This window comes from Schistocerca cancellata, chromosome 1 (assembly GCF_023864275.1).
Source record: "Schistocerca cancellata isolate TAMUIC-IGC-003103 chromosome 1, iqSchCanc2.1, whole genome shotgun sequence".
NCBI lineage: Eukaryota > Metazoa > Arthropoda > Insecta > Orthoptera > Acrididae > Schistocerca > Schistocerca cancellata.
This window is the reverse complement of record NC_064626.1, coordinates 853,795,908-853,823,253: the sequence shown is the minus strand read 5'-3', so window position 1 is coordinate 853,823,253 and position 27,346 is coordinate 853,795,908. Positions and strand designations below refer to the sequence as shown.

At 38.9% G+C, this 27,346-nt stretch overlaps 1 protein-coding gene across 2 annotated transcripts in view; it reads left to right on the top strand.

Annotated features, from left to right (window-relative positions):
- LOC126189032 (protein outspread) overlaps positions 1 to 27,346 on the top strand; it is a 763,892-nt gene that overhangs the window by 654,351 nt on the left and 82,195 nt on the right. For both annotated transcript variants that reach the window (XM_049930867.1, XM_049930878.1), the window contains exons 4-11: positions 12,635 to 12,823; positions 16,866 to 16,941; positions 17,088 to 17,282; positions 19,279 to 19,482; positions 21,496 to 21,797; positions 22,341 to 22,481; positions 24,268 to 24,429; positions 26,280 to 26,455. In XM_049930867.1, the coding sequence (XP_049786824.1) occupies positions 12,635 to 12,823; positions 16,866 to 16,941; positions 17,088 to 17,282; positions 19,279 to 19,482; positions 21,496 to 21,797; positions 22,341 to 22,481; positions 24,268 to 24,429; positions 26,280 to 26,455 (1,445 nt within the window). The remainder of the gene's footprint in view (positions 1 to 12,634; positions 12,824 to 16,865; positions 16,942 to 17,087; positions 17,283 to 19,278; positions 19,483 to 21,495; positions 21,798 to 22,340; positions 22,482 to 24,267; positions 24,430 to 26,279; positions 26,456 to 27,346) is intronic.

The following is a 27,346-nucleotide window of genomic DNA, read 5'->3' as shown; positions in this document are numbered from 1 at the left end:
ACTCGGACTTGTTGTCTTAGCAGACTTGCTTCCGTCTACTGAAGAATATCCAGATGAAAACTGATGACCAGGAAAAATGTCGATAGTAGCAACTGTAAATCTTTTGCTCACTTTATTGCGTCGAAGAGCTTACTAAGGAATATCGCACTACCAGTACACGAGGGAAAGCGTGAAATAGTGACTTAACTTCTTAAAGTCCCTCGGAGAAATGTAAACGAAGGTTATGAAGAGAGCAGCCATGATTTATTTCGGTGGATACAGATTTTGAAACTCAAATTTGGTTGTGTTAACTACATCATGGTTCATATTCGACTTAACTACAGGCAACCACTTAAGCTCTCCCACGTAACCAACTCTGGTCCTGTCATTTTACTGACTACATAGCACCATGCCTCTAAGGCACTGCGATGTTTGTACCGTGATGTTTTCAAATGGGTTACTCGTGGAATTCACAGATATAAACTAACGCCAGCCACATTGTTCCATTGTTTGACGTTCGGCGCAACTTGTTTAGCGAGACGAGTGAGCTGACAGTGGAGTAGCGCCTGTGTGTACGAGGAGGTTGGTGGCTCCAGAGTTGTGCGCCATCTGGCGGTAGTAGCCGGTGCGAAGGTCACAGCGCGGAGCCGGGCGCATTCCTACACGCCCCCCCCCCCCTCCCCCCTCTTATCCCACACCATTCCCAGGACCAAATTTCGGCCCACACGGCGGTCCTCTCGCCATCATTCGTAGCCCACACTGCTCCCATCTGCACTGCAACGTTTGCGACACTCACGTCTTTCTTAGCGCACCGTTATGAAGTATTTTTGCGTTACCCGTTCGTAATACAGCTGTTGCTTAATAGAAAAAAAAATTAACAGTTTTAGCGGCCCTGGCCCTAGTTCCTGTACGTACGCCTGCATTGATGGAGGCTTTTATTCCCACTCGAACTAGGTAAGGCGGTTGCTTCCTGCTCACTGAACATTTGTGTTGATCTGACTGACACTTCTTTGGCTGTACGAATTTGAAAATAATACTTGATTCCTGTATGTTGAGCTTATACAGTAGTGACATCAGTATAAAGACAGGGTTCCTGGAAAACTAATAGTACAATGTCTGAAGCACGCACGTATCGAATTTATTATGAAATTAGTAGGTACATATAAAGACAGAAACACACAGTTTCTTACATAATTGGCATAAAGACACTCGTCCAGACGTGTATTGTTTGTACTTTGTCTAACTTCCCTTCTTACTAATTACTTAAAACATTCTCGTCGGTATTGAATTTGTTAGGCTTTGCAATTCTTACCGCGAAATAGTTGCCCACTCTTCTCGTACCGCTCTTTTCATCTCACTTACGGCCTCGAACTGCATTCCATTGCGATAAACACGCGTTGCAAGTATTCCCAATGGTTCTTCCTCGGGGTTCAAATCCAAGCTATGTGCACATCAGAGCAAGACGTCGATATTTTTTATTTAAAAACCAGTTTTTGGTTGTAGCAGAAACATGAACAGATACAGTATCTTGTTGAAACATAAGACTTTCGGCCTCTAGGTCATCATGCATCCTGATCAGTTCTGTCTGTAGCATCTCAGTGCACATGTTGAGAGTTCAGTCAGTTGTTCATTCAAGGAATGCGTAATTTACCTTTAGCGCAGAAGACTGCCTAGATAATAACACTTCACCACCATAATTTCTGCTCGTTCTTACCTGCTGCTCTGTTCTCAGCTCTTGCCAGTAATACTGAAATCCATCCTGCTCATCTAAATTAAACTTTCTCTCATTATTGAAGATCACTTTATCACATTCTGAAGTTCATGACACATGATTTTCAGCAAACTCCATTCTATCCAGTTTATGTTTGGGAGTTAGAGCAGGTTTCAGCAGTTGTTTCTCGAATGCAATATATCATGTAACAAAATTTCTCGTACACATCTGACGTTTACTGGCGACTGTAAAGCAGCAGCAAGTTGAGAAGAATAATGGTTTGTAGTCCTTGCGTTGCACAGAAGTGACAGTTTTCATGCCTCAGATAATTTTCTATGTTGCCGTTCTGTCCATAACGTGCGCCCAGTCTAACAGAATTATCAATCCCCTACTTGCACGGTTTAACTTCTTGGCGATTTGACGATTAGAGAGTCCTATTTCCTTGTGACGCACTGATTTTCACTTGGTTCATAGCACGCACCGTCACGAATGAGGTCTGTCTCCTATCTGCATTAAAGTCACATAGCCGACTGCCTTTGTACCGAGTTCCAGCATGTACCATCTGAATCGTTGATGACTCTTTTTTTATATACTCTATTACTGACATCAAGTTCGATACCGTTTGACTGCATTTGTCGGTATACTGGATCTCATGCTGTTGCATATACACTGTGTACAACTATTCCAACCAACAATGTTAATTTTCCTACAGATATCCATGCCCTTATACTGATTTCAACTACTGTAGTAGCTGTTGCCAGCAAACACGCTGCTTAGTGCCTCTGTTGGTACAGGTGTCTACGTTCATTCAGAGATGGAATGAGTGTATCAGTCTTCAACCTACCTAAAATTTTTCAGTCTTTGAATAGCTCCTTTATTATTCTAGGAAAGCGCATATACTGTAACTCGTTGTGAACTTTGTTTTGTCCTGTGGACGAGCCTTAGTGTTACTTTAACACTTCTGGTCTTTTCGATAATGCAGCTTTCATACTTCAGAGGGTCATTTGCCTATTGCTTCGGTTGGGCACATAACAGTCAGAAAGAGAGCGAAATGCAGCTGAGACTGCTAACGTATGACATGCGTCATTCATTTGTTTGAAAGGACGCATGCAGTAACAAGTCTATTTGTTTCTTTATGAACAATTATCACTGGGTAACCTTCTGACATTATTCATAAATCTACACCTTTTTATTACACATGCTTCGAAGCATAAGGGTCAGAGGGAGCCTGCACTTCTTTTGCTCTGTCGTTGCGTACAGCGTCGTAATGGACGAGGAGAACGAAGGTTGTCGGATTGTATTCGTCATCGTTCTTGGTGTAGCTTACCGTTGGGTACCCGACACGATCGCCTCTGGTTCGCATAACCGATAACTTGGATAGCAGTCTTTGAGTTTATGAGGTACAGGCTTTCTTTTCAAAACGATTGCAAGACATAGTGTTACGCTGTGTTGTGAATATGTGTGCTATCGTCTTCTTTCTCGCAGTCAGTTGTAACTGAGATAACAGGGCATTTAAATATTAAGACAAATCGTTTATGCGACTATGCAGTGTTCTGTTTTCTTCCTCGCGGTCAGTTCTAACAGGAAAGTTTTATTTACAACGTATTATGATTAGGATAACACGGAATCTGAATCGTCCGAAACGTCGTAATCCTACCCATATGCAGATTAAAATCCAGATCCAGGTGCAGGAGAGGTCTGTCATAGCCTGTGTATCAGTGATCCCCACCGATTCAGGTGGAGAGAGAGAAGCGAGAGATTTCCGTGTTCGCTAGTACTGTATACACATAATAAGCAACTTTTACTATCTTTCAAAGTGCTGCAACTATAATGGTCGGCAGTGTGTTCACTTCGTCATTAGTGTTCTGCCCATCGGCAGATTTGCACATAGTAACTCTCCATGCTCTCGTGTCTTCTGCCGTCCGCCTAATTTCCGTTTCCCTTATGTCATCTATCATGTTGTATCTCCTCCTTCCTCCCACTCTCCTCTCACAAACTGTATGTTAACAATCACTCCCGCCCCAATGAATGTCCCACCCAGTTCTTCTTCCTTTCTCTTATAACCTACAGCAGTCTTCTCCACTCACCAACCTTTTCCAACACTCTTTCGTTACTCTCTCTTTCCATCCAGCTTATCCTCCACATCAATATCTCAAATACTTCTAGCGGTGTGTTTTTTTCCATTCAGCGTCCATGTTTCTGCCTCATAATATATTGCCAGACTCCAGACAAAACACTTGCTTAGTCTTTTCTTCAGACATTTATCCAGTTTGCCACGTAATAATCTCCTTTCTACTGAATGCCGCCTTTGCTATAGCAGTGCGAGTTTTCACATCCTGATGACATCTCAACTCCTCAATGATTGTATTTCCAAGATATTTAAATGCTCTTGCCTAGCCAGTAACAACATGCTCTATACTAATATTTGCCAGTCTCCTTGGTTTGACGATTACCATTCTCTTTGTTTTTGCTGTACTTATTCTCATCCCACATTCCGCACCATTTAATTCAGATCTTTCAGCATTTTACTTATAGTTTGTTCACTTTCTGCCAGTAATACCATGTCATCAGCACATCTTATACAATCTTTTTCTCTTCCACCTATACACACTTCCATCTAAGCCTTTCGCAATAATCTCTTCCAGGTATAAGTTGAACAACGAAGGGGACAGCCAACAACATTGCCTAACGCCCCTTCCAGTGCTGCTTCCCTCAGACATTAAATTGCCAATAATTCTTTCTCTCTGTTGTCAATATAGATTCTGTATGAGTCTTCTCTTTTTCCAGTCTGCTCCTTTCCTCTTCAAAATACCCATCAGCTTGTTCCGTTGAACTCTGTCGAAAGCTTTTTTTCCAAAAGAAATGTTGTTGTTTGGTCTTCAGTCCTGAGACTGGTTTGATGCAGCTCTCCATGCTACTCTATCCTGTGCAAGCTTCTTCATCTCCCAGTACCTACTGCAACCTACATCCTTCTGAATCTGCTTAGTGTATTCATCTCTTGGTCTCCCTCTACGATTTTTACCCTCCACACTGCCCTCCAATGCTAAATTTGTGATCCCTTGATGCCTCAAAACATGTCCTACCAAACGATCCCTTCTTCTAGTCAAGTTGTGCCACAAACTTCTCTTCTCCCCAATCCTATTCAATACCTCCTCATTAGTTACGTGATCTACCCACCTTATCTTCAGGATTCTTCTGTAGCACCACATTTCGAAAGCCTCTATTCTCTTCTTGTCCAAACTACAACATAAATTTCTCTCCTTTCCTCGATACATCTTACCCTTATAAATCTTAACAGGGCAATAGCATCTTTTACTTCTTTTCCTCTTCTATATCAGAACAGCTCCTCCTCAATCCATCTATCGAGCTTGCCATTTAGCCTTTTATTCAGCACTCTTAGCAACACTAAGCTACATGAGAAATTAGGCTGAGTACTATGTCCTTCAGATTTCTTGCTATATCTCTTAATTGGTATGATTACTGTTCCAAGAAAGGTGCCTTTGTCGTATATTTAGTTATAGAGGTATACTATTTTCTTTCTTTCCGTGTTGAAGAAAGTGCAGAGAGGAAAAGCAAAGGAAAGCTCAAACTTTGAGACACTCGAGGAGGTAGGTAAGGCTCCAGACTTGGAAGAAAGGTTTATGGAAAACAGTGTCTGTACAGTGCAGATCAAAAACAATTTTTCCAGATGTACCACGCAGCGTTTCTCGAGAGGAGGGCCGTAGTGTTTCCACAGAGTGAAGTCTTTTTGTGGATGTTTCCGCAGATGCTGATATAAATATCTTAAATACAACATTCATCATACTAGAAGTTGGTTTGGACACCACGGCACTTTCTCAGACGTGATCCTATTAGTTACATTGTGGTACTCTTCGCTTGTCTTTCTGCATTACCAGAATCGACTCACCAAGTTTGTTACAGTTCGACGTGAATCTGCTATTACAGGACAACTAACATTTTACAGCTACACAAAGTATTTTCCGATTTGTGAGGTACGCTGTCAGCAATAAAAAATGGCTACATAGGAGTGATTCCAAACCATTTAGATCTAGTCAGTTTCGCAGTTAAGTCTCTAATGATAAATGAATATGCTGTCATTGATAGACATCTTTCAGTCGCTTTGGTGGTATTCTTAAATAAAGCATAAGTCATATTTGAATCCAGTACTCCAAAATTTATTCAGTTGTTCGAATGGACAGAGATTATTCATTTCTTATACATACGGCTGATTTTGTGTATCATTCAACTATAGGTGGATTCACGAAGTTGTCGCTAGTTACTTGCTAAAAGAGACTGAGTGTTATACTCTTTTTAACGTCTTTTGTGTATCAATCGACATCGGAAATACGTCATTAAGTATAGGAAGGTTTTTACAATCATTTCGAATTTCCTTGTAGCTACTCACACATTTTAATATTATAAACACAATTGGATAAATAACAAGATGAAAGGCTTGCGGACTGCCATAGCTAACAACCGCACACCCCTCACCGTAAAACTACCTTAATTCTGCGATTTTTTCTGTGTATATTTGGCAGAATTTTCAGTTTTGTAAGTAAGTTTAATAAAAATGAAGCAATATTAAAAATATTACTTAAATTAACTATGTTGACGAAAATTACTGTATACGAGAAATTAAATGTACCATCCTGACGAACTTTCTAGAAACACTGAAAGTAAAACAAAATCCATATCTTATTATATATGGCAGCTAATGCACATTGGTTTTGGTGTGATTTATAGTAAATATCATACTCTATTTACTACTCATAAATTATTAATAGCACATGAATTATTAATCAGAAGCAAAATAAAGGTCTACACTTAAGAGTTGGAAAAAAAATATCGTCCGCAGCTCGTGGTCTTGCGGTAGCGTTTTCGGTTGCCGCGCCCGGGTTCCCGGGTTCGATTTCCGGCGGGGTCAGGGATTTTCTCTGCCTCGTGATGACTGGGTATTGTGTGATGTCCTTAGGTTAGTTAGGTTTAAGTAGTTCTAAGTTCTAGGGGACTGATGACCATAGATGTTAAGTCCCATAGTGCTCAGAGCCAATTTTTTGAAAAAATATCCTTTTCCAGAAATGGCGATTTTATTGTAACTAGCGGAAAAATGCTCCTATAGGAACAGGAAGAGGCGAATATGCTCCTGTTTAAAAGACTCTTACTGAAAAGTGGGGTACCAGCTGTCTCATTGTACCTTCCTCAGCACCCATAAAATTTTTCCCAAAAATTCTGGCACGGGAACGTATTCACACTCCCTTTAATATGACAACTCACCTCTCACTCCCACAAGCTCCGCTAACTCTGACTCGCCCACACCGCTAGTGCATCCACCTCCATTTGCCCATTGTCACTCACCCATTCAGCCCAACTCACTGTCGTCGTTTCCTGCGTTACAGCCACAGAGTCCTTCGTTCTGAACTACTACTACTACTACTACTACTACTACTACCACCACCACCACCACCACAGTCTCTCTCTCTCTCTCTCTCTCTCTCTCTCTCTCTCTCCCCCCCCCGTTACCTCATTTATTCATTCATTCATTCCTACTGCAGCTGACTCTTCTCACTGTCACCATATCTCGGTCACGGTCATAGACTCTGTCTCTCATTATCACTAGCTCTCACACTCTTCTATTTTCTCCTTATCTTTATTCCTCTGCCACCCGCACTCTCTCCTTCACTCTTTTTCTATCACTGTTCTGTCTATGCAAACTATGTTCCCCTGTCACTGTGTCCCGTTTGTTTCACACCACGAGTGTCTCCTGTGCTCTTTCTATACCACAGTCACTGTCTGTTATCTTTAAGTATTATTACCTTTCCGTCTGTCCCACTACAGTCTCTTCCCCTCTCTCAGAATAAAATGCACGAATATGTTCGGGCGCCACAATTATTTAGAAAATTTTAAAAGTGCTAAGGAAGGTAAAATGAGGCAACTTTTAAACACAAATATAGCCTATTTCTTTTTTTGTGTTCCAATAGGATCATTTTCCGACGGTTCCCTTCTTTTCCCTGCCACAGTAGGGCTCGTCATTAATATGAAAAGAACTTTATTGGTCACTAAGATTCTGATAGTTTACTTACGTGAAATTGAAATAACACAAAACTAATTTTACACCTCAGACCGGATTTTATATGCACCAAAATTTTGCATATGATTCAGTACTACATGGGGTTCCTAGTACCCTTCTGTTGATAATGGAGTCACTTTGCAGCACATCTCTCCGTGCAACGTCACGAACTATGTTTTCGCCTCACACCGGACTGCGTACATATTTTACGTGTACAGGAAGGGTACTTTGAACCTCTGTACCTCGAAAACGGATGAAGATACCAATAAAATTTTAAAGATTGTTCGATCACGGTATCTTAGGACTATATCGTAAAAATTGGAATTCGCAGCTCGATTTTGGTATGAGCAAATGGACCTTTTTTGGATTTTCTAAGGAACCGCCCATGAACTAATCGTGCCTCTAATCCCCCTAAGGCCCACCATAGACTACATCAACTGCAAAAAGAACCAACCTGTTTGCTCCATTTGTGTAAGCAGGAGGAAGTGTGTAATATTCATACATTGACCGTGTACTGCAGGTTAGTGACACACGACCTTTCCGTTGGGTATAAAAACGCCGGCGGGAGTGACCGAGTGGTTCTAGGCGCTACAGTCTGGAACTGCGCGACTGCTACGGTCGCAGGTTCGAATCCTGCCTCGGGCATGGATGTGTGTGATGTCCTTAGGTTAGTTAGGTTGAAGTAGAACTAAGTCTAGGAGACTGATGACCTCAGAAGTTAAATCCCATAGTGCTCAGAGACATTTGAACCATTTTTGGTATAAAAATGGTCCCTAGCCCAAGGACTATCCTAAACACTTTACCCCACCTTTCTATCAGCGGAAGAACCCCGTTTTTATGCGCGACGTTTCAGAACATATGAGGTAACGCATGCTACCGACTTTACTTAACAGTGTCATATTCTATCGATGGGATTGCAAAACTTGACAGCCAGCTTTCATCTATGTTCGATCTGAAGTAGTTTACCGTCCTTAATTCGCTGAAATTGCGTTCACATTATAGATGCCGTCATAGTTACATCGTTATTTGAAGAAGAATGTGTTACACCCACTTTCAATAAACAAATGGGAAGTCATGTGAATGCTCTTCATTATCTCTTTCACCAGGAACTTGAAAGCAGCTATTTCGTTAACTAACTCCGCTGATTGATAACGCTGCAAATTTTTCAAGATAAGGTACAGAGCTTTCATTTAAGGCATATCTTCACATGAAATTAAAGTTAGGCGAAATGGTTTCATGTATAAGGAATCAGTTTTTCCGTTACGCTTCTCAGTCCATCGCGAACATTGAGGTACTCTAGCTCAAACAGTTTCTAAACACAGATCGGTTGTGCCTCGTCGCAGCCACCTCTCAGGGCATTCTTTTCAACCTTCTAACACAAAAACTGTCTTGTACTCATATAGGCTCACAATCATCTTTGGCTTTGGTTGTCTGTTTCAGCACTACTCCTGCATGTAGCTGTTAAATATTTTACGCGAAACCAAGTATCAAACTCTGACACATCAATGGTAGCACTCTTTTCTTGCAGCGATTTGTTAATACAGTCCAAATTTATTAATACATAAGACCACATCTCTAAAGGCGGACGCACTGGTACTCAGTTTCTCTCAGAAACTGCTTATTCAGTGGTCCATTTTGTCTCTGTTGGTCATACAGTGTGAAGTGGCAAAAGTCAGTGGACACCTCCTAATATAATGTTGGACCTTCTTTTAGCCGGTGTAGTGAAGCAACTCGCCGGGGCATGCATTCACCAAGTCGTTGGAAGTCCCCTGCAGAAATATTGTGCCATGCTGCCTAGATAGCCGTCCATAATTCCGAAAGTGTTGTCGCTACAGGATTTTGTGCACGAATTGACCTTTCCACTAACTTATGTCCCATAAATGTTGGATGAGATTCATGTTGAGCGATCTGGGTAGCCATATAAAAAAAAATGGTTCAAATGGCTCTGAGCACTATGGGACTTAACATCTGTGGTCATCAGTCCCCTAGAACTTAGAACTACTTAAACCTAACTAACCTAAGGACATCTCACACATCCATGCCCGAGGCAGGATTCGAACCTGCGACCGTAGCAGTCACGCGGTAGCCATATCATTCGCTCGAATTGTCCAGAATGTTCTTCAAAGTCGTGAGCAATTGTGGCCCAGTGGCATGACATCGTTGTTGGGAATATGAAGTCTATGAACGGTTGCAAAAGGTCTTTATGTAGCGGAACATAACCATTTCCAGTCAGTGGTCGGTTCAGTTGGACAAGAGGACCCAATCCATTCCATGTAAACACAGCCCACACTATTATGGAGCCACCACCAGCTTGCACATTGTCTTGTTGACAACTTGCGTCCATGGCTTCGTATGATCTGTGCCACATTCTAACCCTACCATAAGCTCTTACTAACCGAAATCGGGACACATCTGAGTAAACGACGCTTTTGCAGTCGTCTAGGGTCCAACCGATATGGTCACTAGCGCAGGAGTGGCACTGCAGGCGATGTCGTGCTGTTACCAGACACTCGCGTCGGTCGTCTGCTGCCATAGTTCCTTGTTAGTAACCTTGGTTCCATGCACTGTTCTGACGGATACGTTCGTCGTACGTCCCAGATTGATTTCTGCGGTTATTTCATGCACTGTTACTTGTGCATTAGCAATGACAACTCTCCGCAAACTCCGCTGCCGTCGCTCGTTAAGTAAAGGCCGTTGCCATTGCGTTGTCCGTGGTGAGGGGTGATGTCTAGAATTTGGTATTCTTGGCACACTCTTGACACCGTGGATTTCGGAATATAGAATTCCCTAGTGATTTCCGAAGCGGAATATCCCATACGTCTACCTCCAAATACCATTTCGAATTCTAAATTTGCTAATTCCGGTCGTGCGGCCATAATCACATCGGAAACTTTGTCACAAGAATCACACGAGTACAAATGACCGCTTCGACAATGCCTTATCCTTGTGTACGCGACACTACCGCCATCTGTATCTGTGCATATCGCTGTCCCATGACACTTGTCACCCCAGTGTATTACACGACGCCTTGTGTACATATGCTAAGTTCTAAAGAGCTGCCTCACCATATGTCCTAGAAGACCATCTTGTATAGCAGCGTCTTTTGAGTCGTTTTAAGACAATCGACTAAACAATCCACCTCCAAGTAGAGCTGCTTAAGTAGTTGAGAAACTGAATCACTTTGAGAACAAAGTCTTTCGCAACGACACTGTTGTATAAAACGTTCTCGAAACCGCGAATGTTTTACACAAATTGGATCACTTTACCACCAACAACAAAAAGTTATCATGAGCACTGACAGTTTCTGTAGACGCCTGTGCACCTGACAAGATACAAACGGTAACGATGTGGATATGCAACTTCGCGCATGTTTCCTTTCGCATTTTTCCCCCCACCATCCTTTAAACCGTCGTCACATTGCTGTTTACCACTTTCGTAGATGGGACTGCTAGCTTTGCGAATATCGTGTTTACTGAATTGTGAAGGCAAGATTTGGTGAACAGTATACAATCACTGCGAAAATAAAGAAGGCACAATTTCTCCCGCTTAAACGCCAGTGTAGCTTGCTACGGTAGACGTTACGTACGATCATGAATCAACTTCGCACTCTGTTGTTGTGGATTCTGTAGTTAAACTTGTGAGGATAATCGGAAATCATTGTGGGCATTGGGGTGATTATTGATTTTTATATTTATTTATTCTGTGTATTATACGCACAATAATTGTGTGCACTATACAACAATAACAACAATAATAATAATGTCACTGGGGTAGTAGATTTTGGAGTGGAATTGAAAACTTATAAGATTGTTGTTATAGGTTGTCTAGAAGCAGTATGCGCGTTTCTTCTCTTTTTACTAGAATGAATACAAGTGAATTTGTCGTGAAACTGCCGAATCCTGAATGCTGCCAAACACGAAAATCGACATTTTCTAACAGCCTGTTGTTGCAGTATGTCATTTGTACATAAAAGGTGTAGTTTATTTTACCACTTACGTTATGAAGGGCTATAGACGACCAGATGTCACGTGATATAATTTTACTAATTTTCGTACACTGTTATGTGCATGAGCATTTCAAGTAATTTTTGTAATATCGTTTTACTTTGTACCTTTAGAGTTCCACGAATACCTGACTAAAACTTTTTGTTGACACCGACGGTAAACTTAAGTTACCACCTTATTTTAGCAAGTACGTAGTCACTCTCCCGTATAACGTGAGTGGCTGGACGAACAAATTTTGACGCCAAAAGTTTCCAAATGTTAACATAGAACATGTTTTGTTCAAACCAACTGTCGGCTTGATAGCAGCCTTTCTACCAGTGAGGGAACAATATGCGAAGTTGATATATCCAACATAGGAATCCTCTAAGGATGTCATTACCATCCTCACAGTCAATCTTTTCTTTTTTTTTAGTTTCTTAGGCCAGAATCGGTAAAATGTTTGAAGATATCAGTATTTCTGTTAATGAGCTTTACTTCAGTATCACAAAAAATCTACAGAATACATTTCTGTGTGATGTGCAACGTTATTTTGTTAAAGTCAAAGGCTCTGACTTAGCTGATGGCTGTTGCTGCAGAACAGTGTTAGTTTTGAAAATTCGTTAATTGGACAGTCTCTTATTCTTAATTTTTGTGTTGCAGTGTAGTATGTCTGTTGCAGTGTAGCATGTCAGAATTCAATTGATTCATCATTTACCAGAAGGGGTTGCTTTTTTCCCCAGTCACGTGATTTCATTCAGGGCAGCCTCACAAATTTTCAAAATTACAGAAAGATAAACATACAATATTCAGCAACATGATATAGATGTTTGTCTTTCATAATTAATGTTAACACTATTTGATACTTATTAACACTATTTGTTACTTATGTTGCAGCCCGACACAGTACCCCAGGCAAGCATTGATATGAACAAGGTGCTGGAAGTGGCAGATGCTGAGAAAGTGACGGGGAATGCATTTAGTCTAGCGATCACAGCACCTGATGGCGTTCATTTCGTCAAAGGCACCAGCCGTGAAGAATGCCGTTGGTGGGCAGATGGACTGTCAGTTTACCCAAGATCCAAGGCATGTACCTCTAGAGATATTAAATTTTATGCAAATGCATTAGTATGGATATACCTACTTATAGAATGTAGACCCGTATTTACATCTATATAACTAGCCTATTGTAGTTATTCTAATAACATCTTGTCCTGTACATCCACCAAGACCTAGTAGCATTTTGACCCATAATTTACAAGTTCATTTATTCATTCATACTCAATATTTCGTAGATTTCACAGAGAAAGAGAGGGAACATTCAGGAATATCGAATGAAGGAAGAGATTTTAACTACCTCAGAGAAGGTGTAAAAGGAAATGATGGTGTTAGAATGAGAGACAAAAGAAGATGCTTGAGTAAAAAGAAAGATACAAAAATCTCAGAACACCTGAGTCACATCTGAAAATGTAATAAATACTAACATTTGTCAGGACATAGATAGTTCAAGTGATTAAAATTCAGGGGGGTTCATACATTTTACATTGGGAAACTTAAGTCTTACCACAAGTAGCAAATACTGATCATGTCACCTAGAGGTCATACAATCAAAGTTTACGTAAGGATACCACCACTTACAACTGTAACATTGTCGTTACCTGTTGTATCCAAATGCAATTTTCCACAAAAAGAAACTGATTATGTATTCTTATAAATGCAAGTTCAACATAATCACTAAGCGACTTCTGATGCCAGATTTCTAAATGATTCTTTGCCATTTTCAGTGATGTTGAGCATTACAGTGGTGATTCTTATTTTTACATTAGAACTCAGTAAAACTATCTGCACAGAATGAAATAAATGTATCTGCAAACAATTATAGCATAAACAGCACACCTGTTTTCTTTTCCTTTTCCTCTTCCTCCTCCCCCTCCTCCACAATACCTCTATTCTCGTGCATCTGTTTCTCTCTGCTTATGTGATCTTAATTTTGATTATACATCTTCCATCATTTTGCTGCAGATAAATTGTTTTACGTATTCCATTTGCACTCCAGTGCTGCTTAATTTTTTTACATCCAATTGTTTGCTGTTAAGCATGTTTTGTTCCATATTTTGTGGTCAACAAGTTGTCTTCATACATCTTAACAACATACACTGGAATTCTCTTATGTATAATACTTGAAATTGATTCAATATGCTTAAGCAACTCCAGTCTTGATCTATGTATCCCAACTAAATGTCACTTTCTGTTCTCCTGATACCTTCTAAAATTTTTCATACGTCTTCTTCCAGCTGTATACAAACTGTCGTGTACGAGGTTGTACTTGCATTGTGTAATAGCTTCTGCAGTATCTGATATCTTTTCAATATGCTCTTGTTCATCTGTAGCTTCCCTTATACGTTCGGCCCAAATAATGAAAGCTGTGTATATTCTCAACTGCTTGATCTTCAACCTCCCAGACAGTATCTGCATTAAGTACTGTAATTTGATTGCAAGTTAACTTGAGACCAGCTTACACCATTATTACAGCTAGACTTTTTGATCATATTTTAGCATGCTGTGCTTTAACTTGTTTGCAATTTTCATATCTTTAATCACCATGGTTTTATTCATCTATATTCCTCACTTCAAAGCTCACCTGTGTATTATGCTAGAAGTTTTGCCTTTTGATGTATCCTTCACTAACTTGTGTGCATAATGCTCAGTTCTCTTAAACAAATAGCATTAAGTTAAGTATTCCTGTCCATCATGTTCTCAACCCTGATTCTTATTTCCTGGATCTCTAGTATTCCAATTGCACATTGCTTCATACCATCCTGGTCTTGTTATAATCTTCCAATTTTGATCAAGGGCTGTTTGTTAACTGTGACTAGTTTCTTTATGTAGTAAAAATAGACTTTATATTTGGCCAAAAAAAGACAGTTGTCCAGTATAGGACTGGAGTAGAAATAGTAGCAGGACTCACTCTGTAATGACCATATGGGGATACCATTCCATGTAAACATGGCCTCAGCAGTGAATAGTATCAATGGAAGCAAGTGATGACTGCTATTTAACCAGTGACAGAATTCATGTCGTGTGCCATTGTCGCCATTCTGAAGATAGTGGACATGCTTTATGTGAAATGGGTTCAAGTTTTCAGCTTTTTGCCACACGTTGATAAGTGCAGAAAGTCGCTGTGTGCTAGTAGTAGGACCATGTTGCACACATTTAAACAATGTGTTGCGCTTACTATACAGGTTGTTGAACTACACGTTCAGAAAAAAATGGGGAACTTGAAAGAATATCTGTTCCATGCATTGTGCTAAAAACTCTGGTAAACACGCCACAATGAGGAATTTGATTTTTTCGAAAGCGCGGACAGTATTATTTGATGCAGCAGGAATACTGGCATCGCAAGAGTCTTAAACATGCAGCATATTTACATACTTTTGATGAGTGTAGATGTGTGGCATGCAGTTAACCAATATTTCTGTCTGATACATTCTCAATCCATCATACTACTTCACTCACAACACATCGAGGACAACTGCGCATCCAGTGGACTAAAATGACAGAAATACATCCCGAGTAAAGAGGCTGAAAGCAACAAGCTAAGTTGGGCTAGAATAAAATGTCAAAGGGGTGGGTAGGTAAGAAACAAACATGCACATCACAAGCACAAAACAAATATACATTAAATGTGTTCTGTTGTGGAAATCATTTGGAACTGGGCATATGTTCCTAGCTTCAAATGGTTGTTCCTGTCATATCCCTGAATACTGACAATTCCTCCTGGGACACGGTGTACAGTACAAGATAACAGACTTGAAATCTGTTCCTCATTTAGCAGTGAAGTGAAATAAATGAAAGTGTCAGACATTATCTGTACCACATTTTTTATTTCCTTGACTTTAATTCTTAACCTTTTTTATCTGTTTTAAAGTCATTGTCATCATGTGTAGTGTTACTTGTCACTCAAATATTTTTGTATTTATTCAGATATTCACAAAAGAGCCAAAGCTGTGGCTGTTACTTGAAACAATTAAATAAATGTATTGTATGTGAAATACGGTTAAGTACAGACATTGAAACTGAAATTAATTTGCTACGTTGCTGGTGATAAATTCCTACCATTTAGAATAGAGGAAGACTGAAATTACTGTTCATATCAGCTGTTGGGTTATGTAATTGTTGAATGACTGAGCACTTGCCATCTGGGATAAGGCCAAATTGGATAGTTCCTGCCTGTGTCAAGGCTCATCATGCAGTCTCTGCTGGTAGCTTGGTGACTCCTCACTTCCATCTTCAGACCACTTGATTTTTCAGAGTGAAATAATTTAGGGTCTTTGATGAAGTACAACAGTGTATATGAATTTTAGTGCAGTGCAAGTGCTGTAAGTACAAGATACTATGTTTATTTCTGATTAGGATTATCACGCCCTAGCTTACCACTAGTGATATTGTTAGTGGAAAAAATTACAGTTCTACAACAATTGCATTTCATTTTCCTTCGTACAGAAAGTTTTTAAATTTCACATCACCTGAGTTGCAACTTGTAATACTGATAGCGTTTAATAAACTTTGCTTCATGTTGAGAGGAATAGTGCAGTATCAAAGATTTTATTTAGTGGATTAGTAGCTTATTATATTTGTAAACATTTTGTTGTTGTTATTATTATTATTATTATTATTATTATTATTATTATTGTTGTTGTTGTTGTTGTTGTTGTTGTTGTTGTTGACATTATGAGAACTTAATACTAGCCTGTCTTTGTGGTATTCATTATACATTTCCTAATTACATGATCTTATGACATCTGTGATTAATGATTCACAATTACTGTCATATAGTACTTTCTATTACATTAGATAAAGATCAGTGCTCAGTACTGGGGGATCCACTGTCCTGTTTCAGAAAAGTGTAAACACAAGCATTCAGTGCTAATTTTTTGGATCTCAGGAAGGTATTTTTATACCTTCGTTTTTTGCACGTAACGGTGTGATGCACCCACTCCTCCCACCCTCATTTCTGAAGTGTTCTCCAATTAGCATAATGTGTGACATTAACAAGCAGCTTGTATTCACAGAACTACAAAAAGCTTACATTACAGCTCATTTAAATGGATTCCTGCTATTTTTACAGGGGCGGCACAAAAGGAATGCAACATTTCCTGGAGGTCAGTCATCAAGTATACTTCCACCTACACAGTCAGTCAGAGGTGAATGTTAGCTTGATTATTATTTGTTTTTACAAAGTTAAGGCAGAGGGAGTTGGTATGTTGACTTGTTTAATGTAATTTATGCACCAGATGTATGAAAATCACTGTTGAAATAAAGCCACATTTCATACATTTTTCATTACTAGCAACTACTCCAAGCGACACACGACCACGCTTCAACAGCTGTCATACTGAACCTTTACGACAACCTCCTCCAGCGCCACAGCGTAAATGGACTACGAGTGAAGCAGATGTGATACCAACAAGAGATGTGACTTCACCAAAATCAACCATTGTCCCATCAGAGTTGCACACCTCACCAACAACAGAAACAACCAAAGGTAATAAAATTTTGTTGTGAAATGAGTACAAACATTCATTCATGCATACCCAAGTGTTTACAAGTGAACCACTTCTGCTTTTGGACATGGTTTGTCTGTTAGCACAATGATTTAGACATAATAGTGTAATTAGATCTCCCATTTTACATTTAGTACTACCAACATATCTGTATAGCATGTGAAAATAATCTATACATATTAAAAACTAAAATGCGCAGTATGTATGTTCCACAATAACATTTATTTTAAAATTAGTTGTGAAGTGACCTTGGCTTCTGAGGCCCCTTGGCTTCTGAGGCCATTCCCAGCAACTTAAGACTAAGCAGTGTGGCAACACATCATCAGTGAGGTGGTGGTGGTGGTGGTGGTGGTGGTGGTGGTGTTTGGTGGCACTCAATTGCGCAGTCATCAGCGCTTGTACAAAGGCCCCATTCTTACACAGTCCTATTTTCACCCAGTCCAATCTAGCCACTGTCACAAATGATGATGACGATGACTATGATGAAATGATGACAACACAAACACCCAGTCCCCGGCCAGAGAAAATTCCCAACCCAGCCGGGAATCGAACCCGAGACCCCGTGATCCAGAGGCAGCAACGCTAGCCATTAGACCATCAGCTGCAGATCCATAAGTGAGAGTTTATAGCTGTACAAAGACTGTTTGTCCAAAGATAATGACCTTTTACAAAAATGTCTGTATGAAATCTTATGGGACTTAACTGCATCAGTCCCTAAGCTTGCACACTACTTAACCTAAATTATCCTAAGGACAAACACACACACCCATGCCCGAGGGAGGACTCGAACCTCCGCCGGGACCAGCCGCACTGACCTTTTACAACTGCTGTATATATCTATGTAGAAACACGAGTATAATGCAATCTCAAAGAAGCTGTGAAAAATAAATCTTACATTAAATTATACAGATTAGAAGTACAAGAATGTACATGCCAAAACAGCACACATGTTAGTACTGATACAGACATTCTATGTAATGGGGACAAAATAACTGGTGAATGTGATGAATAGGTAAAAAGAGAGCGAGTCAGAGGGAAGATAGGAGTCAGTGGAATGTTGATGGGGAACAGTTACACTTTTTGCAACAAGCATACTGTCTTATGGCGAGAAAAACATTAAGTGGCTGCTACTTCAGCAATGATGTGACTACATTTACATCTACATCTACATCCATACTCCGCAAGCCACCTGACGGTGTGTGGCGGAGGGTACCTTGAGTACCTCTATCGGTTCTCCCTTCTATTCCAGTCTCGTATTGTTCGTGGAAAGAAGGATTGTCGGTATGCCTCTGTGTGGGCTCTAATCTCTCTGATTTTATCCTCATGGTCTCTTCGCGAGATATACGTAGGAGGGAGCAATATACTGCTTGACTCTTCGGTGAAGGTATGTTCTCGAAACTTTGACAAAAGCCCGTACCGAGCTACTGAGCGTCTCTCCTGCAGAGTGACTGCAGAGTAACGATTCTGTGACTGGTGTTTACTGACCATGAGAATTTAAAGTAATGTTAGTTTTCTGTCTTTATTGGATCTGTGTAGAATTTCACTATGGACTATAAAACAAATATTGTAATGAAACAACAATACTGCGTAGTGCAGTTTTTAATATGCCCTATGTTCTTCCAAGTACTGTAGGAATTTTCCATAAATAATTTTAATCAAACAATGGAAACTTCAGGTAGGAACATCAACATTGTAGAAAAAGGTAGACTGCAGACAAGCACGATTAAAAGACACTCACAGATAGCTTTTAGCCACAGCCTTCATCAGTAAAGATGACACCTCATTGGAGACACCCGTTACTGATGAAGGCTGTGGCTGAAAGCTGTATGTGAGTGTCTTTTAATTATGCCTGTCTGTTAACTTGACATTTCTTCTTTATGGTAAGTGGCAATCTATCTTTTCCTACATTGTCCATAAATAATTTGTACATTTTATACATAACTGTGAAATTATTATTTACTTCTTTGTTCAATAAAGGGTATGGTGACAAACCTGTGTCATCAGCATCACCACCAACAAGAGATAAAATACAAACAGAGGAAAAGAGTCGAACTAGACGTGTTGTAAATAGAGAGAAACGTGGAGTAAAGTCAGCCCGAAGTTTCTCGGAAGATTTCTCTGGTGTACCTGGTATTCTTCCTTCGTGGCGAGAAAGGAAAATGGCGTCAGCTGATATACAAGGTGAAATCTAAAATAAAATTCTGCAATTTTTTAAAAGTAAAGCTTTGCCAAGATAATTTCATTGTAATCTCATAATTTAAACTGCCTTATGTTTTTATTTACTTTTAGTGATAAAAAGCTGAGAGAGAGAGAGAGAGAGAGAGAGAAGAGAGTGTGTGTGTGTGTGTGTGTGTGTGTGTGTGTGTGTGTGAGTGACATATCCACATAGTTCTGGTAAGATATTAAATTAATGTGTTTTATTACTAGAGTGCTATTGCCGATTTTGAAATATATTTATAAGCTGAACTGTGACTTGTGTAGTATTCATTGGAGTCAAGACTGTTCACATTTGTCTCCAATATACATCATGACATCCATGTAATATTTAGGAGACATTGGTAGTGATATTATTATTCTGTAATATTAAGATCATTTAATGATTGAGAGGCATGGTAGTTGTTCAAAGTGCTCGTTATTAACTGACCGTTATCTAAAACGTAGAGCTGTCAGAATAGATGATCAAAATTGGCCTCTGAAAGTATTAGTGGAAAGCCTCAGATTATCACTCAATTATAGTTAAAATCGTGTAAAAAATTGAATTTGAAACTTTCAGACTGGCACGGAAAACATGAAGTGCATTGCAGTGTCCTCCTCTTTGGGTCATAGCCCATTGGGCACAGCACGTAACAAATTTTGTGATGCATTTAAAATGCACTGTCTCACAAAAAAAGTGAAGCATTAAGAAGTGTCGCAGGAAATGAATGAAACTACTTCCCAGTTGGGATATGTCATATAATTTCAGTGATAACAATATCGAAGCAAATTTATAAAGTACTTGGCAGTGTGAGCCCATTTATCAGTATGATATTACTCCCCCTCTGCCTTGGATGCAAGAGCTGATTAGATTGGGAAGGGTGGCATAAAACATTTATGTCCTCCCCTGAGGCAAGCTGGCCCACAACTGGTTCTCAACATCCCGGATACTGGCACTGGCAGTTGGCATAGTGCCATAGAACACTCACACATTTTCTGTAACATGATTGATTAATGGTGTGATTCTGGGTGTTCTTCAAAGTTGTTCTTTCCATTTTCTGCACAGAATTTCAACACCAACCCTGCCGTCTTCTTCTTCATGTGCTGCTAGTTTGGCTCTTAACATGTTAACAGCAAAACTCGCAGCACATGAAGAAGACGGCTAGGTCAGTCCTCAAAAACCTGTTGGATAAAGTGGAAACAACAACTTGGCAGAATACCTGGAAATGCACCATTAATCAGGCACAGTCACTAAACATGCACGTTACATGAGAACAGTATCGTTGTATATTAAAGATCTTTATATGCTGATGAAAACCCATAGCTCTAAAATGAGGTTATAGTGAAAATTAAATATGTGATTGTCCCTCCAGAATATGGGATCAGTGGACTGAGGAATGGGAGGGAAGGGAGCATACATGTTTGAATAAAAAGATGGTACTACAAATGCAAAAGATTCAAATGTCAGACTGTTAGTTCACAACCACTTGCGACAGCCAATGTACATTGTACTATTTAGTCAGTTGTTTGAAGAAAATACCCACAGAAAATGAACCTGTGTAGAAAGGAGATCAGATTATTAACTGTCCCACAAGTGATGTATATTCATACATCCCTCTTTGTTCTGTCCGTCCTTCTGCTGGTGTTCTGTTATTTATAAACCCTGTATTTTGTAACTGGGTGGCCGCACGGAGTGGCCGTGTGGTTTGAGGCGTCATGTCACGGACTGCGCGGCCCCTCCAGCAGAGTTCTCCCTTGTGTGTGTGTGTGTGTGTGTGTGTGTGTGTGTGTGTGTGTGGTGTTTTTTTTTTTTTTTTTTTTTTTTTTTTTTTTAAAGCATAAGAACTTAAGTAGTATGTAAGTCTAAGACCGGTGACCTAAGCAGTTTGGTCCCTTAGGAATTCACACACATTTGAAATTTTTTTTGTAACTAGATAAATGTATTGGTCTCTTCTAATTATTTAAGTGTGTGCTTAAAATCATGGTTTCATATTCCAACAGATAAAACGGACTCATCTCGGAGGATACTGTTTGATAATTATGATAGTGAGAGCAAAAGAGATGAAAAACTTAAGGATATTGCAGACTCTATAACAAGGGTCCGCTACAAGCGAAATGCTCCTATTGCCAGTAGTCTCTACCTCCATAAAGCCAGCAGCTTGAAGCCTACTCGAGATGGTGAATGTAGTGAGGAAGAACAGCAACTAAAAGATCAAACAAAGAAACCATTTATCAATCCTGCATTGCGAGGAATGACAGAAGCTGATACCAGAGATGATAAACTATTACGGGAAAAATCAAATGTTAGTACCTATTATGCAAGTGGAATTTATATTGCACTAATTTCCTTTTCCTTTATATTGACAGTGCTTTGCTTAAGAAACAAAATTTTTAATGTTAATGTCCTTTTCATAATTGACAGAAACTACTTTAGTATGCAGATAAAGCAATCGTTTTTCTGGAAAAATTTACTTCTTGGAAGTTTTGAGAAATATGCTGTGCTTTCAGTAATTACCAGTCCACTTTGTCTATTGGAAGAGTTTCAAATGCAATGGAGTGCAAAGTGACCTGTGAAATATGGATAATCCAACTTTGTTCTATCATTGACAAAAATCAGTACTTGATGATCACATCCAAGAATGTTCACATTCAGTAGTAAATATGTTAGTACTTCTGATATTGACTTTTTCAGTCTTTTTCTATCAGATTTTGCAATAGATTTCATAGCCCATTCTACTCTTTAGTCATCAGTAATGGTAATTTTATTTCCAAAGCATGAAATGGAGAATGTTTTGAAACTATATAACGTATTTTCATATTTATAAATGATTATTGTGCTTTTCAAGGTACGTGGAGATCCTGATGGTTGTGGACTCGACCTTTCAAGCCAAAGATACTCACCAAATTCTGAGCTACGTGTTGATCTCCCTGCAGAGGAACTGCTGAACATCAAGAAAGGCTGGCTAATGAAATTGGGTACAAATAAGGTGTGATATTTATATGTATATATTCCTTCAATTAATCTAAAAAATAAGCTCTACAAATTATTCTAATTTAAATATATTGATGTCCTTACTATTGTGTTCATAGCCCACAACACTCTTCACCGTGTTTGAAATGTATGTTGTAGTCTTTCTAACTCTTTAGTAAAAGCTGTTGCGTTAGCACTGTTCAGTCAGTCTTAAGCCCCACCCTGAGTCTACCCGTGTGATCATTTCAGTTTCTCCCGACACATCTCATTTTTCACCTACCTTGCATTGCATATTTCAGTCCTTTAAATGATCTATTCTGTAAAGACACTGTGGAGTTTTGTGTTAGGTTGAGCACAAAAACAATAAACAAGTGGATAAATGTGTACAGGCAAGCTGCTTGCAGAGGTACTGTAATTCGGAAGAAAATGTTGTGCAACATGTATGGTTTCTGTCCACTTGCTGTACCAAAATTTTTATTTGAATCCACTCAGCCAGTGACACAGCCATATAATTCTATAGAGGGAGCTGAACGTAACTGTGTAAATTTTCTTTCTTTCATTAATTAGAGCTTGTCTTGTATTAATCCTTTCTTTCTCACCCCTCTTGCCTGCCTCCTCCCTACTTCCTCCACCCTACCCACATCCCTCCCCTTTTCACTACAGTTCCATTAGTCTCAGCAGGCTTTCCATTTATTTCACTTATCTCTCATATTTTAGCATTCTGCATACTTTTCAAACTATTGGCTATCATCAATGAGGTTTTTTATTCTCATTTTCCCATAATTTTATCTTCATTGCTTTGCCCACTCTCTCCATGTTCATCTACTTTAATCTCTCTTGTATTGTGTGCCTCACCTTATATTTTGTTACCCTTACTATTAACATAATCATTGTTTATCCTACAGTAAAAATTATTGGTTAGTTAGGTATGACTGACAATCTCTTTATTCCTGTATGTTTATCCATAATTATTGTAAATATTGGTTATGTAGTGGTAAGACTATCACAATATTATACCTCATATTATACCTCATAAAAGGCCTGATGTAATTACATATTGCTATTGGATGGTGATACTGATTAAGGAATGTATGGTACTTGTTATCCTGCTTTTGTTTTTTATTGTTGATTCACTCTGTATAGCGATAATCTGGCAGTGTAAAACTGGATGAAGGAGGACATATAAATAGCATAACAATGAAGCTTTGTGAAGGAAACTGTTACCAAAAACACACACACACACACACACACACACACACACACACACACGTTCCAAGTCATAGTGAAGGAAGGAGGACTGTGCATATTATCTGTGTTTCTGTCTCTGTTGTGACTTCATAAGACTGGTTTTCTGTTCAAAGAACTTATGGTAATGTCTTAGCCAAGAGCAGTTGTCAGAGGCGCTACCTGGCTGAATTTCTGTAATTTGTGTGAACATTTTTAGGTGCTGGGAGAAAAATCAGGTTTTCTATGGCTATTATCTTTGTATTTAGCTGTCCATTTAAAACTTTTAGCCATTTCTGTAAGCATATATAAACTGGACAACTCCATAATTAAATTAAGACTACGAAAAAGAAGAAAAAAATTAATTTTTATTGTGGAAGCCTGTATGGACACTCTTTAATTTTGTTTTCAAGTATATTTACATGTTCCTCTCAGGTGTGATTTCTTCTTTTCTTTGTTTGAAGGTGTTGGCTAACAGGCTTTACTTTAAGGTTAAAAAATGAATGTGTCCAGGGCACCTTTTTCTGTTGTCCGAACCAGTTTTAATTTTTATGTGCTCATTTTACGTCTTGTTTTAGGAATGGAATAAACATTGGTTTGTTCTTCGTGGTGCTGCCTTGATGTATTATAGAGATCCTACAGCAGAAGACAATGGTATACTGGATGGTGTAATTGACTTGAATGGAGTCAGCAATGTGATTGAAGTACAAGTGGCCAGAAATTACGGCTTCCAAATAGATGTAAGTAGTTTCATGATAGGAAACTGTGCAAGAATTAGATATTTCACAAATATTGCTTCAAATTGTCAGTATACATTTGTCTATATTTTATGATCAAAATTTATTTTATGGATAGTATTCTTGCTTGCCTTAAGAGACCATAGTATTGTTGGCAATTTTTATGTGGTTTGTGAAATATGTGAGAACACTGTATGTGCATGTCAATTTTGAAAAGCTACAAAGGCATTTTTTTGATTGAACTGTCACCTGTAATAGAGCTAAGTGTCAGTTTTTTAAAAAAATCTTGTTACTGTTTTTTCAGCTGAAAACTGTTTGTATTCTTAGTGGTTTATGTAGCAGTACCATTAATTACTATGTGCAATGAGAGTTGCACACCATTTTTTTCATATGTAAACTTTGCTATAATATTGTCATATAAAGCATGGAGAGCTGCATCAAACTAGTCTCAGGACTGAAGACAACAACAACAAAGCACTATGGGGAATGTTAATTTTGCATGATGCTCCAATGCTCAGATTGCATTTTCACACAGTCTTGCCTCTCTTACAGAAATATAGGTGGCAATAGTAATGTGGCAACATTAACATATTACATTCTGTCCATGCTTTGGGGCATGGACTATGGGGCATAGCACTGTGAACATTATTAGAGTTTCTGACGATGATCAGCATTACTCATACCCTTTTCTCCTACTTAGCCTATCACTGTTTCTACCTCAGAGTTATACAAATGGATTTGAATTTTTTGGTATTTCTGTCAGACTTGCACTGTCAGACCTGGTGTGGTTTGCAATCAGGTGTCAGAGTGATCTGTGACTCCACTGTAAGCAGTGTGAGAGTTGCACACATTCAGCAGCGCTTCTGGATTCGTAACTTTACTGCTTTGGCTATGCGAACTCAGAAGTCAGTTACATGCTAGCTTATTTTGGATTTTTGTTTACTTTTTCTGTGCTCTCTTGAATTTATGCCATTAAATCTTTTGTGCTGTCACATACTCTTAGTCCCATGTCTCTTTTTCACCATGCTTTCGGACTCTCTGCTCAGCAGTTAGGTTGAAACTCGGCACTTTTTGTGGGCACCACACATCATGTTGCTACTCGTTCACTGCCAGACGTTTTGTGGGTGCTAACATCTCGTTACGTAAGATGTAATAAATTTGTTGTATTGTTTGTCCATTATTAATCTCTTCCTCCAGTCTCATCTGTTTAGTACACTAATTTCAAGTATGCTCTATATATGTGCTATTTATGTAGCATTGTAATGCTGTATGCTATGAACCTAAATTTTACTTTAAAAACTGCAAATACATAAATTCACATTCGTTTGCCAGAAGTGTAATAAAAATGATAATTATCCACTTAAGAAAAATGGACCAAGTGTTCAGAATATATTTTGGAATCTTAGAGAGAAATTTGTGACCATGAAGTGTAAAATTAAAAGAGTTTCAGCCACTTTTACGAGTGCCTTCATTAGAAATAAAACATTTAAAACTGGCGTGTCACGTGCCATACGTGTCGTGCCAGTTTTAAAGGTTTTGTTTCTGATGAAGGCACTCATAGAAGTGGCCTAAAACTAGTTCGAAACGACATTATTTTTGTGACAAAGTGCTGCAATTGTTTTAATTTTACCTTGTAACGGTCGTTGACAATGCAGCCATGTTTAAAGTTTTAATATTACTGTGAAGTGTCTTGTTTGTCATTGAAAATAACCTCTAAAACCAATTCAGCATGGTTGCTTTAAATTCAATTTCATAGTTTCTGGAAATAATTGACATATATTTCTTGTTAACTGAAAAGTTACTCCATTTTGTACAGTACTTATGTAGCTAATGTGAGCTGTATTTTATTACAGACATGGGACAGCAAGCAGTGTGTGCTATCAGCTGTTACGTCTGGTATTAGAGCAAACTGGATGGTAGCACTCCGTCGAGCTGCAGGATTGAAGGATCCTGTTGTGGATGGTGTAATAGTGACTGATGCAAAACTTGACAGTGACCTTGGAGGAAATCAACTTTCTTGTAGGCCATTGTAAGTTTTTCTAGTATGTGAAGTGCGGATCACACTCTCCAGTAAAGTAAAAGCAAGAAATTAGAAATATGTAGCAGTTCAAAGGAAAATTGAAAATGTACTTCATTAGCCCCCTCCTACAAATGATCTAAGCTAAGCAGTTGAAAATTTCTGGTAGATATATGTCAAGTTGAAGTATTCATTACAGAATTGGATGACAAGTAGTAGTGAATTGTAAACAGGCCACTGTATTTACAAATCTAGATAACTATTTTCTTTTAAATTACCAGTGTAATAAAGCAAATATTAAACAGTGGAAAACTGAGGCTGGAATAATGACAGTATTTTGAAAAGAAGAAGTTGCTACTCACTGTATAGAGAAGATGTTGAGTTGCGGGAAGCCATAACAAAAAGACTGCTATACATTTAAGCGTTTGACCAAAGGCCTTTTTTTAAAGTAGAAAATACGTACATTCATGTAAGTACAACTGGCACACTCTGAGCTGTGCTTGCATGAATTTTTGTGTATTTTTTCTACCTCAAAAGAAGGCACTTTGACTGAAAGCTTAAACATATAAGAGTCTTTTTGTTGTGCCTGGCTGTGACTCAACTATTCCTCTATTGGCTGAGTAGCAATCTGTCCTTTCATAACACCATAAATATTAAACTACTGGTAGGAGGTAAACAGGAGCTATTTAGTATAACTGATGAAGCTGCATCTTTTTCCAAAGCAGAAGCACTCTTTCTTATTTAGTAAATCAAACTTATTTGGCACAAGGACAAACATTGTTAGGCAGTTTAGTGACACTATTGCTGCTGCTGGTGGTGCTGTGTACAGATCATTTTTCTATGAAGAGCTTCTGCTGAAGTATGTGTCGATTCATTCTGTATCATCTACATTTACATCTAAAT